General features: G+C 43.7%; 1 protein-coding gene across 1 annotated transcript; it reads right to left on the reverse strand.

Moving 5' to 3' along the window:
- Positions 1 to 559: 559 nt before the first annotated feature.
- LOC103973741 (COBRA-like protein 7) lies at positions 560 to 3,035 on the reverse strand. The gene has a single exon (XM_009388386.3). It carries the CDS (start codon positions 2,742 to 2,744, stop codon positions 741 to 743), a length of 2,004 nt encoding a protein of 667 aa, XP_009386661.2. The 5' UTR covers positions 2,745 to 3,035; the 3' UTR covers positions 560 to 740.
- Positions 3,036 to 12,869: the final 9,834 nt, after the last annotated feature.

The following is a 12,869-nucleotide window of genomic DNA, read 5'->3' on the forward strand; positions in this document are numbered from 1 at the left end:
TTATATTATAAATAATTTAATCTATGGCAGGCAAGCTGTCTTTTCTTTTTCTCGGGGGACATGTCCTTAGAATCTAAAGATCAACCACTCTTTCTTTCTTTGGCTCTTCTTCACTCAGTCGACCACGAAAAGATCAACGATAATTAGGTGCACAATGTCAAGAACTAATCAATTATGGATGGGACGGTTGAAGACATCAAAAGTGATTGATCGATTGTCCATGATTTCATGTTTTCAGCTATGAATGAGAAAAGGTCCTCGACATCATCTTGTCCCTACATTATTCATCATAGAGCGATGTGCATCAACAATTATAGCCAATATATATATATATATATATATATATATATATATATATATATATATATATGTTATGAGGATTTTGAAGGGACATTCCAACTGTTTGTAAAAATTTAAAATGATAATGGAACAGTAAATTACTTTGGTGCTCCCATGAAAGAAGTCATGCTTTTGTAGATTACACGATACACAAATTTCATTTGAAGTATCATTCACACAGGAAACTGATGATGAATAAAGTGTCAAAGTTAATCGAAGCTGATGCAGAAAACACAACAGGTAAAATGCTGAAGATCCATAACCCATTCAAGACAGACAAAAAGTAATCAGATGAGCAGATGCAAAAGTACATGAATAGTGATAGCAGATGCATACACTATCATCCAATCCAATTTTACAGAAAGAATCAAAGAATTGGCAGCTGCGGGAGGAGAACAGAGCTACGGCTCCAAGATCACCAGAGCTACTACGGCCAGCACGAGCAACAACAGAGTGACGAGACCAATCCCCCCCCCGCTCCTGGGCGCCCAATTCGCAGGAATCATTTCTGGCATCGAGCATTCCTCCCCGTTGAAGTACACCTTGGAGGGGTAGCCGTCCCCCGCAGTGATGTCGATCCCGGGCGTCTTCGTCTTGGTGAAGGACATGACCGACTGCTGCTTCCCGGGCACTCTGGGATCGTTGTCCGGGTTGTTGCCGTTCGCTTCCCCATTGAGGTAGTCCAGCCCCGGTCGGCCCTGCATGAAGATCGTGTTGTCCCCCATCGCCGTCCCGTTGAAGGAATACATCTGCTCGTACCCCGCATAGGCCTTGTCCATTCTCACGGCCAGGAACCAGTCCGCGAACTGGTCCTCGCGCCAGTTGAACAGCGTCACCCTGGCGCTCCACCCCTTGTTGTAGTTGGTCAGGACGTGCCAGTTGATGCTCACGCCGCAGTAGTCGCCGCACGGCAGCGGGGAGGGGACGTTGTAGTGCTTCATCTCCGCCCAGGCGACGGCCTTGGCGGTCCGGTTGTCGAACGGCACGAGGAGGGCCTCCGGCGGGAGGAGCAGCGCCGGCGCGGTGGCGTTGCAGGTGGGGCCGCTGGTGCCGGCCCGGCAGCCGCAGGCGCAGGTCTTGCAGGGGACGACGGAGTCGTTGTAGAAGGCGGAGAAAGAGACGCAGCACTTGGGGCTGGCGCCCTTGGGGCGGGAGATGTTGCAGACCACCTGCCAGCTCGCGAGCGCGAGACTGTCGGAATCGAGGCCGCTCGAGTCGGGGAAGGCGGTGGGGCTGACGCGGTTGGGCTGGCCGCACTGGTAGTCCGGGTTGAGGGTGCCGGAGATGTTCCAGTTGACCGGGGGAAAGAGGACGGAGCGATTGAGGTCGGGCGGCATCTTGTACACCTGAACCTGGAAGGCGGAGACGGCCTGCTCCGGGTCCATCTCCGGCGGCAGGATGGTGCCGTTGCGGCAACAGTGCGGGATGCGGCCGAGATCGGTGTTGTTGTACTGCCAAGGGGTGAGGTCGACGATGGTGGGATTGCGCTTGCAGCTGAGCACCTTGGAGAAGTCCAGATCCTGGTAGTACTGTCCCTGCTTGCCGAAGACGCAGTCGGAGACGTCGACGACGGACGGGTAGGCGCCCTTCATCGAGTAGATGAACTCGTTGCGAGCCCACTCCCAGGAGAGCTGCCAGCGGTCGAGGCGGCCGAGCGGGTTGTGGTTCTCGATGGTCACGAGGGCGAGGTAGCTGCTGCCGTAGGACTGCAAGACGTCGTAGGAGATGATGAGGTCGCCGGAGAGGCGAGGGAGGAAGCCAGTGACGTTGATTTCCTTGGGGACGTAGTTGGGATTGGGAAGGCAGCAGGTATCCACGGCATAGGAATCGTTGTAGACGGTGGGCCGCGGGCAGCTGTAGGAGGGATCGTCCAGGACGAGGAACTCGGGGAGTGGCACGGAGGGGGGCGGGGAGCCGAAAAAAGTACCGACGAGGGTGATCTTGGCCTCGATCTGGGACAGGTCGTTGGCGGTCTCGATGGCGGTCTTGAGGTCGGTGTTGGGGTAGCCGGAGAAGGCGGTGGCGTTAGCGTCGAGGGTGGTGTTGTAGGGGAAGGTGGAGCCATTGGTGAGGACGCCGCCGCCAACGGAGACGATGAGCTCACGGTGGCGGAAAGGGATGAGGAGGGTCCAGGAGAGGAGGTCGGAGGCGCCGTGGTTGAGGACGGTGGCGGTGGCACCGAAGGAGTAAGGCTGGTCCGCCGGGTCAGAGGTGAAGGGGTGGATCTTCTCCCGTTTCTCAAGCACGTAGGAGAGGTAGATGCCATTGCAGATGGCGTCCGGCGAGGGCGCGGGGACAGGGGCTGGGGTGGGGGTGGCTGCCGGCGCTTGAGACCGAGAATCGTCCACGGAAAGCAAAAGTACAACCAGAAGAATCACAAAAGACGGGCGAGAACACCAATCCATGTTTCAGCAACTATTTCTCTCGCAAGCACACGCAAGCACACTCCTACGCGTGCGACTCAACTTCTCTGTGAGAGAGGTGAATGAAGCAGGAGAAAGAAGAAGAAGACAAAGGAAGGAAGAAGGATGAAAGCAAAGGAAAGGGGGAAGCGCGTTAGAGAAGACAGTTGGGAGAGGGTGGAATGGATTTTGTTGTGGCGGTCCATTGTTTTCCCGATCAAATCTCATGTATTAATTTAGGAGGAGAACCGCAAGGATTTGGAAACGGTGGAGGTGTGCTTCGTGTTCTGGAGTGGGTGATGACCGGACTTTTTCGAACGTTGAAAAGGTGAAAGGGGGGGGAGGGATTTCATGACACTTTATTTTTTTAATATTTCTTTTAATTCTGATATATATATATATATATATATATAGTCTTTATCTATCTCTCGTGAGAGAACCTGAATTAATGACATGAGCGGAAGTGTTTTGATTGACGTATATACTGTTATCTATTGTGATTGATCTATATATATATATATATATATATATATGGTGTATAGGAAATAAAAAATCGAGAGACAAGTAACAATGATAATGGTTCGGGGCACGTGGGTCCCACGTGCTCCCCCAGTCCGCATCGATCGATTCAAACTGCTGAGGGACCCGCACGGAAAGTACCCCCGGATTTGGTCGACTCCTTGCGGCCCAGTGGCTGCTGGACGTGCATGCCCGTCATCGCTATCGTGTTCCGGAGCATTCGAATCCGACGTACTCTTTCGACCCGTTCGCGGTGACCAGATCCGATGCTTGCTCGAGGAAGCTATACTTGGCGAAACGTAAAAGTATTTTACTCATTTTGCTGGTATTTTTACTACTTTTTCGTTTATTTCTAAAATTTATATATAGTACAAAATTTCTAAAACTTTGTACATGTAGGTTAATAATTTCCCTGCAACACCATTCGAATTAGTTTTAATTTCTAAATGTCGAACAACCAAGTAAGTAGCCTTTTGTACATCTTACATGTCTTACATACACCTCCTTAGTATATATTTTATTTGCCAATGATATTATGTGATGAGAGTTTAAATAAAATTAATCTTAAACTTGAGTTCAAAAAGAAACCTACTAACTAAAGGTTTTTAATCAAGACTAAAACTAAATAAAATTATGTCAGGTTTTTTATTAGTAAGAGAGTTTATCAAAGTTCATACTATTTTGCATTTGGAAATAGGCACAATTATTAGTCATGTACAAGATACATCTCCTCAAGTGATGAGATGAGAGTTTAAATGAAATTTATCTTAAACTTGAGTTTCAAAGAGAAACCTAATAACTAAAAATTTTTAATTAAGACTTAAACTGAATACGAGATATAGTTTTAATTATTCAACAGGTTAATGATATTAATAAAAATATAATTTATCAAAATTAAATTTTGATGGTTAAAATGAACAGAGGTGTGTTGGAAGTTTCGTGTGACAACATTACCTTTAAGATTAAAAAATATATGCCATAGTTTGTAGGCCAATGATGTTGTAAGAATCTTAATGTTGGGTGGTTGACAATCAATATGTACAAAATATTTATGTCCTTTGGATAAATAATATTGAAATGTATGTGTATATTTATTTATTAGGAAAATTAGAAAGAAAAATATTTTTTTTAGTATGCCAACAATTAGGTGCTGCTGCTTCATTAAAAGATAAATAATAATTGTTTAAAATAAATTGGTATAGGTGATACGCTTAAGAGATTTATACATATTGTAATTAGAAGATATAAGATAGATAATTAATACAAATGGTATGAGGAGACTTAAAGCGAGATATTATAAGAAATTTTAACTAAAACTTGTAAATTAAATATTAAATTCTCTTAATTTAATTAGAAATACTACTTTATACAAGGCTATATAAGATACAAACCCTAAATACTTACTTGTTGTTGTTCATATCATAGTAAAGAATTTGGTTATTTATTTGTGGATATAAATATTTTAGGCACTATTTTTTTAGTTTATTGATTAATAACTTAAATATTATATTTTGGCACTAAGCCATATGTTATATAAAAGTGTTATCAAAGCAAAGATTTTGCACGCCATAGTACTCAATTAATTCCAAAGGATCCAACATAATTGAAATTTTCAAAATTTCTGCCAGTTTTACTGTAAAAATACTTGAAAAAATTAAAAAGATGGGTAGTCATGCCGAAAGATATAAACGATGTTGATTCGGAGAAACATGAGTTAAAAGAGCGTGTAACTATCATTTGCTTTATATCATATTATCGTATAAAATTAAATTAATAAGTCTTAGGATCAAATCCCAACCCATTACTAAAAAAATAAACTATAAATAATGTTATTTAGATAAGTTAGTTAGAATAACCTTATAAATGAAGAAGATAATGACTTGCTTTTATACTTTGTATGCTTCTATTTGAGAAAGATGCAAAATTCTGGAATTTATACAAGAAAATCTAGTATTCCATGCTATCACACTGGTGAAAAATAATAAACTCAATATAGATGATAATACCATATACTAAAGGTTAGGAAAAATGAAGGCCATTATTTGATAGAGATCAATACCAATACGGCATAACGGGTTTCTAAATTCAAATATTTGAATAAAGTTTAATAACATACATACCCGTAAAGTGTACCCTTTTACACATTTATTATTACCCTTTTACACGACACGAAGGATGATGAAATAATAATGATATATTGTGGTAACTTTTCAAAAGAATCGGTATTTTGATTTTATTTATTTTAAAAAATAATCATACAATAAATAATTAATAAATTAAACAAAAGTGGATTTGTTTAAAGATTACTTGATATTGCATTTCATAAAATAATCATTAAAATAATACATTTCAGAAGGGGCATAACAACTAGAATAGTATGTACATCCGAGAGATGATTTGCATTCATTTGAATTGAAGGGTGATATGTATTATTTTCAGGCTGTAGATAGGAGAATATTTCTTTGTTGAATCAAGCATCATCATTAATTTTATTTTAGCATTGATGGCTTATATAGTTAGGCGTTAGACCGTAAAAGCAGTTATGCTTATGTAGCTGCGATGTTTTTCTAGATTAATGAATTTTATATGTATTCTTAACAAAAATATTCAACAAGATTAGAGTTATCAAGATTGATTTAGGGGATTTGTTTCCTTCATCAACAATAAATTGATGTCTGGAAATTTGAAATACTATTATTCTAAGGGAAATAAATCCTTAAAATTTAAGGATTGGTCATCTAAATTCGTATATATTCTAGTATTTTGATTATAAAGAATGAGAAAGTCTTAGGTTTTCTTTCTTTATTAGATCTAGAAAGATCGATAAAGAATTCTTTATATCCTCTTTGAGACGGGATTCTATAAACTCGAAAGAGATTTTTTAGCTTTTATTTTGTTTTTCATATGAAATCGAGCAAACCTCTTATTATTTGATCTCAAAATATGTTCCTTTTAAGACTTAGCTTTTCTCACAAATGCTTATGTCACCAATGGATTAATTACATATTACTTCTTTTAATTAGCTCGCTTTAGTATTTTAATCCCTATACTTTCAAAGTTACATTAGGGTTCTATACTTATGAAAATAAAATATTAAAATCCCTATTATATAAGATTAAAAAATAAAATTTTATATGATTAAAAATTTAAAATAATAAATTAAATATTTAACTTTCATAAGTATAAGGAACGTAATATAACTTTTGAAATTATAAGTGATAAGGTATATTTTGGATCCAAGACACGTCACAATCGACGCCACGCTACGCTATAGTCAAGTCAGCAAGGGGAGCAGCCCCACGTGCTAAGTTAGAATCTATACCGAGGTGCTGTTTGGCATGTCCCGTCCCGGAAGCACATGACGGCGACCACACAGAAGTACCGTCTCCTTCCCCGAGGATCAGCCACCACGTCGAACCCGCGTGCGACCGACCCTCGTACAATAATATAAAAGCCCCTAATCGGTATCCGGCCAAGGGGGAGAGGACACAAAATAAGAGAAAAACAACTACTGACTTACTTGTCGGAGGGGCCAAAGTTAGGAATCACCTGATAAAGGTCATTTTTTACAGGAAAGTGGCCACCCTCGAGCCACAAGCGTCTCAACCTAGGAATTGTCATCTAGTGAACGAAGACGAGCTGCCAACCAACCTAGAGACGGAGAGACGCTGCTCAACGCAGACGACGCCAGGACCAAGAAACGCTGATCAACACCCCGTCACGAGGGCCCGGCCTACCTCGGCATCCAACTCAGTTGACAGAAGACTCCCGACATCGACCCATGGACCAAGCCGTGCTGACTCATCAGCCACGACACATCTATTCACCAACATTTTTGGTGCTAGAAGGAGGGCCATGTCGCAGGAGCATCTGGCAAGAGCTCTTCCCGAAGAAGAACCACCGACCGGTCACCCCTCTATCGGGCCTGGAGATCAGTCCCTTCCTGTCCTCAAAGACAGAGGGATCCCGACCTCGACGCCAGATCGCTACTGGCGCCTATTCAATGACCCGGGGTTGTCGCCCCTCGGACTTACCACAGGACCCTCGGCTGTGTCGCCCGAGGCATTCCTCAGCCTAACCAAGCAAGTACAAGCAATGGCGGGGATGATGTAGACACTCATCCCCCTCCTTCCCCAGATCATGCGGCTAGCAGCTCCCCCGACTGACTCGACCCAACAAAGGCCGGGCAGGGAGCAGGTCGGGATGGGAGAAGCCCGAGAGCAAATGATGGACTCGAGAGGTCCGCCCGAGCAGAGCATACCCACACCCTGCCAAATCACACTGCCCCGCTCCGAGCCTGACACCATATCATCCGACTTGGCGGATGACCCATTCAGGATCTAACTGTCTCGGGTCAACCAACGCCTATACGAGTTCCAGCGTGAGTTCCAGAAATCGTGGAGCGAGTCGAACGAAGGCAGCTCGAGCGGATCCCCTTTTACTCAGGAAATACAGGACAAGCCTGTGCCCCTCAACTTCAGGTTGTCGGCATTGGAGACATACGACAGTGGCTCCGATCCCGCGAAGCATGTCGCCATGTTTCGGGCTCAGATGGCCCTCTATAGCACCTCTGATGCACTGATGTGTCAGACATTCTCGACCATCTTCAGGGGACCAGTACGAGCGTGGTTCAGCCGGTTGCGCCAGTCCTCAATCTCTTCCTTCGACTAGCTCGCCAGGGAGTTCGAGTAGAATTTCCTCGCCAGCGTGCGACCCAGACCTTCCATGGCCACCTTGCTCACATTACCTCAGCGTGAAGACGAGTCGCTCTCTCAGTTTGTGGCATGTTTCGCCATTGAAATCCAGAGATTTTTGGACGCTCACCCCTCTTTAATCGTGCAGGCATTTTTGATGGGCTTGAAGCCTTCAAGGTTCTTCTGGTCACTCATCGAGAAGCCGCCAGTAACCATCCCTGAGATGCTCCAGCGCGCCAACCAGTACATCATCGCCGAAGCTCTGGTGGCGGGAAAGCGCATGGACAGCAAGAGGCCAAGGGCAGAACAATCCCGGGGAATGACCTTAGTAGCCCCGGCGCAACCCCGTCGGAGGGCCGACCGACAAGAGCTACTGCTCCCGAGGCCCCCGCCTCTCTCGCTGAACATGTCTCGTACCGAGATCTTTCTCCAAATCAGGGAGAAGGGTCTCTCGCGACAGCCTAACCCCATGAAAACTACTCACAAAGATCGGTCTAAATATTATAGGTTCCACCGGTACTACGGCCACGACACGGAAGATTACCGCGACCTCTAGAATCAAATCGAGGAACTGATCCGGAGAGGCCACCTAGGGCACTATCTCAAGGAACCCCGAGAAGCGACTCCATGCCCCAGGGGACTCATCGAAAGACAGATCGACATCATCTCTGGTGGACCAGCAACCGGTGGCAACAACTCAATAGTGAGGAAGGCCTATGCCCGGAGCATGGTTGAGAAACACCCCCAGCATGAGCTCGAGCCTGAAATTACTTTCGGGGCTAAAGAAGTCGAGCGCTCCCATCATGACGATGCTTTGGTGATCTCCGTCCGGATCGCCAACGCTTGGGTTAAAAGGGTGATGGTCGACACTGGGAGTTCCATCGACGTCTTGTACCTTGACGCCTTCAAGGAGCTCGGTTTGACCAAGGAGGACCTCACCCCCATGGCATTGGCACTCACTGGATTCAGGGGGGATTCCATCTCCCCGCTTGGGACCACCATCCTCCCTGTCACCATCGGGGAAGAGCCGAGGGCAAAGACAATAATGACTACCTTCATGGTAGTCGATCTGCCCTCGGCCTACAATGTCATCCTTGTTCAATCTCGGATTTTGATGATGAAGTCAATTGTTATTTATTTATCTAATTTATATGTTGAGATAAATATGCAGGATTAACTACGGTGGCAGTAAGACATGCAGCAGGTGTTGAGCCGGAGTCAAGATCAAGATCACATTGGGAGTTCGAGAGCTCATCAGAAGTCCAGACATTCGTCAGAAGTTCTGTGGGAACCATCTGAGAAGTTTTGGAGCTTGCCAAAGAAGCTCGTCAGAACTCGACAAGAAGATCATCACGAAGTCCAAGAGCTTGCCGAGAGTCCGCCGGAGCATCACTGAGGGTTCGTTGAATGTTCGCCGGAAGTTCACCGGAAGCTCGCTGGAAGAAGCGATTGACGCACCGGAACACGAATTACAGTAATAATGTCTTAATTGTCGTAGTTAGTATGTAGATTAAGTTAGGATTGGTAAGTGATCCCACTAACTTAATCAAGGATCAACTAGGCCCTTAACAGACCCAAATTGGGCCGAATGGAACAGCCCATTTAGACCTAGAATTCCTAGCTGGCGGTGGCATCGTTAGGGCCGACAATGGCACCGCCCAGGAGACTCAGTCTCCCAGGGATTCTGGGCGGTAGTATCGCCCTAGTCAAGCGGTGGTACCTCCGGCAGTTATTACTGCTAGTGGTGGTACTGCCCCTGTCAAGCGGTGATACCACCTGAGCTCGGTCTTCGAGTGTTGTCAAGCGGTAGTATTGCCCAGATTGAGCGGTGGTACTGCTCAGTGACAGATGACAGGCGGTAGTACCACCAAGTAATGGCTGTGGTATCGCTAGGACCCCGAAAATCTGGGAATGGATATTTTTAGGCTCCATTTTCAAACTCATTGGGGCCTATATAAACCCCACCCTTTCCTGCATGAAAGGGTAATGAAAACTTGCTTTAATCTTGAGTCTTTGAGATCATCCAAGAGAGGAATGAAAACTTGTAAGGGTTGTCTCCTAAGCCTGTCAAAAGGAGAAAAGCTGTAAAAGGGTGATTGGCCATCGTCTATTGAAGGAAGGCCTCTAGTGGACACCGGTGACCTCGTCGGAGGAGGAAGCCAATAGTGGATGTAGGTCATGTTGATCGAACCACTCTAAAATCTTGGTTTTCATTTACTTTGAGTATCTTTCCTTTATAAGCAAACTGTCTCTCCTCCTTACTATGCTTAACTACATCTACTTATGCTTCAACGTAAACATTTTCTGAAATCTATTTTACTTGTACGAAAGCTTTATAAAATCGACGTTTTTCAGTTGTGTGATTTGCATTCCTGCAAATCACCTTAGTCTTCTCTTGGTATGTCCCGAAAGGTTTCAAGTTTAATGTTCATCCAAAAGGATTGAGTTGAAACCACTTTTGTTAAATCGGCCTTAATCGCAATAAGTCTTTTAAATCGTAAAAGTTTTCCGCTGCACTAATTCACCCCACCCCACCCCTCCCCTCTTAGTGTGCTCTTGATCCTAACAATTGGTATCAGAGCGAGGTTCACTCTTAGTTGAATTAAAACCCAAGAGAGATGGCATTTGTTGGAAACCAAGAGGGTCACTCTATTACACATCCGCCTATGTTCAATGGGACGGATTACACCTATTGGAAGACTCGAATGAGAATCTTCCTTATTTATATGGATTTTGAGCTTTAGAATATTGTAGAAAATGGATTTCAAAAATCTTCTCTTCCGATGATCGATCGGAATGAATTGGAGAAGAAGACTTTCACTCTAAATGCAAAGGCTATGAATACCTTATTTTGTGCACTACATAAGAACGAGTTCAATCGAGTTTCGATTTGTGAAACTACTTTTGATATTTGGCATACACTTGAAGTGACTCACGAAGGCATGAGTAGAGTGAAAGAGTCAAAAATCAACCTTTTGGTACATTCTTATGAATTATTTCGAATGAAACCGAGTGAGACCATAGGAGATATGTACACCCGTTTTACGGATGTCGTCAATGGTCTAAAAAGACTCGATAAAAGTTTTTCGGATTTTGAGCTCATTAATAAAATTTTAAGATATCTTCCAAAGAGTTGGGACCCTAAAGTCACGGCCATCTAAGAGGCCAAAGATTTAAATAACTTTTCTCTTTAAGAATTAATTGGGTCACTAATGACTTACGAAATGATATGCAAAGCTCATGAAGAGCATGAGGACACCCTTCCAAAGAACAGGAAGAATATGGCACTTAGAACTCAAGAAGACCACTTGAGAGAAAACTCAAGTGATGAGGACTTTGACGATGACTTGACACTTTTAATAAGAAAATTCAAAAAATTTATTAAAAGAAATAAATTTAAAAATGACACTAAAAATAAATTTGAACCCAAGAAAGACCAAGTAATTTGCTATGAATGCAAAAAGCCGGGACACTATAAAAGTGAATGTCCCCAAGCCAAGAAGAGAATACCAAAGAATAAAGCGCTCAAAGCAACATGGGATGACTCAAGCGTATCCGAAGAAAAGGAGCCCAACACTAAGCTAGGCCCATGTAAGGACTGTGTTGGGTCCAATAAGAGGCCCAAACAATGCCCCAAGAAGTCTCACCATCGTGGCACAGTCTTTGAGACTGTGTCAGGCGGTGGTACCGCTAGTTTGGGCGGTTGTACCGCCCCTGGCAACGTGCCAAGTGGTGGTACCGCTAGTCTAGGTGGTTGTACCACTCAGCATAACACCCCAGGCAATGGTACCACCAGACTAGGCGGTGGCACCGCCCAGTGCAGTGTCAGTGTCAGATTGACACTGGCGGTGGTACTGCCCGTGCCCAGGGAACCCGGGATGAGATGACTTTAGGCTCCAAGTTTGAATCAACTTGAAGCCTATAAATACCCCTCTCATCCCTAGTTAAAGTATACAAGCACAGAGAGTTTAAAAGTAGAAAAATGCTATAGAAATCTCTTGGGAGAATCCTCCTCTAGTTTAAGTGTTAGAATTTTGTAAGAGAGGAGTGAGTGCTTGTAAGGGTTGTCTCCTAAACCCGGTAAAAGGAGAAGAGGGGTGTAAGAAGGAGGTTGATCTTCACCTATTAAAGGAAGATCGATAGTGGATGCCGGTGGCCTCAACGGAGGAGGAATCAGTGGAGTAGATGTAGGTCACGATGACCGAACCACTATAAAATTGACGTGTTCTCTGGTTTACATTTACTTCCTGTCATTTATCTTTACTGCAAACCTCTTTAATAGCTTATTGCCTTTAATACATTTACGAACAAGTGTTTCAAGTTAAGCATTTTCGAGTTCGGGTTTTATCGTATGAAAGATTTTTCGAAACCGACGTTTTTATCCGCCGCACTAATTCACCCTCCCCCCCCTTTTAGTGTCGACTTTGATCCTAACAATTGGTATCAAAGCCTTATTATTTCTTACTTGGTTTAACACCCAAGAGAAATGATTCTTTTCGGCTTTCAAGAGGGTCACTCTCTCATTCGTCCTCCTTTTTTCAATAGGACAGACTACACTTATTAGAAAACTCAAATGAGAGTTTTCTTGCTTTCATTGAATCTCGATTTATGGCACATAGTCAAAAACGGATTTGAAATATCTTCTCTTCCAATGAACAATTAGAATGATTTGGAGAAGAAGACGTTTTCTCTAAATGCAAAGGCTATGAATGTCTTATTTTGCGCTTTAGACAAAAACGAATTTAATCGGGTTTCTATGTGCAAAACGACCTTTGATATTTGACATATTCTCGAAATCACACACAAAGGCACGAATAGAGTTAAAGATTCTAAGATTAACCTTTTAATGCACGATTTTGAACTTTTTCATATGAAACTAAGTGAAACAATTGTTAACATGTACACCCGTTTTACG

Source organism: Musa acuminata, chromosome BXJ3-2, assembly GCF_036884655.1.
Source record: "Musa acuminata AAA Group cultivar baxijiao chromosome BXJ3-2, Cavendish_Baxijiao_AAA, whole genome shotgun sequence".
Classification (NCBI taxonomy): Eukaryota; Viridiplantae; Streptophyta; class Magnoliopsida; order Zingiberales; family Musaceae; genus Musa; species Musa acuminata.

What these genes read in the sequence shown, in the direction of transcription:
- LOC103973741 (XM_009388386.3), bottom strand. Translation starts at nt 2,744, where the DNA reads ATGGATTGGTGTTCTCGCCCGTCTTTTGTGATTCTTCTGGTTGTACTT.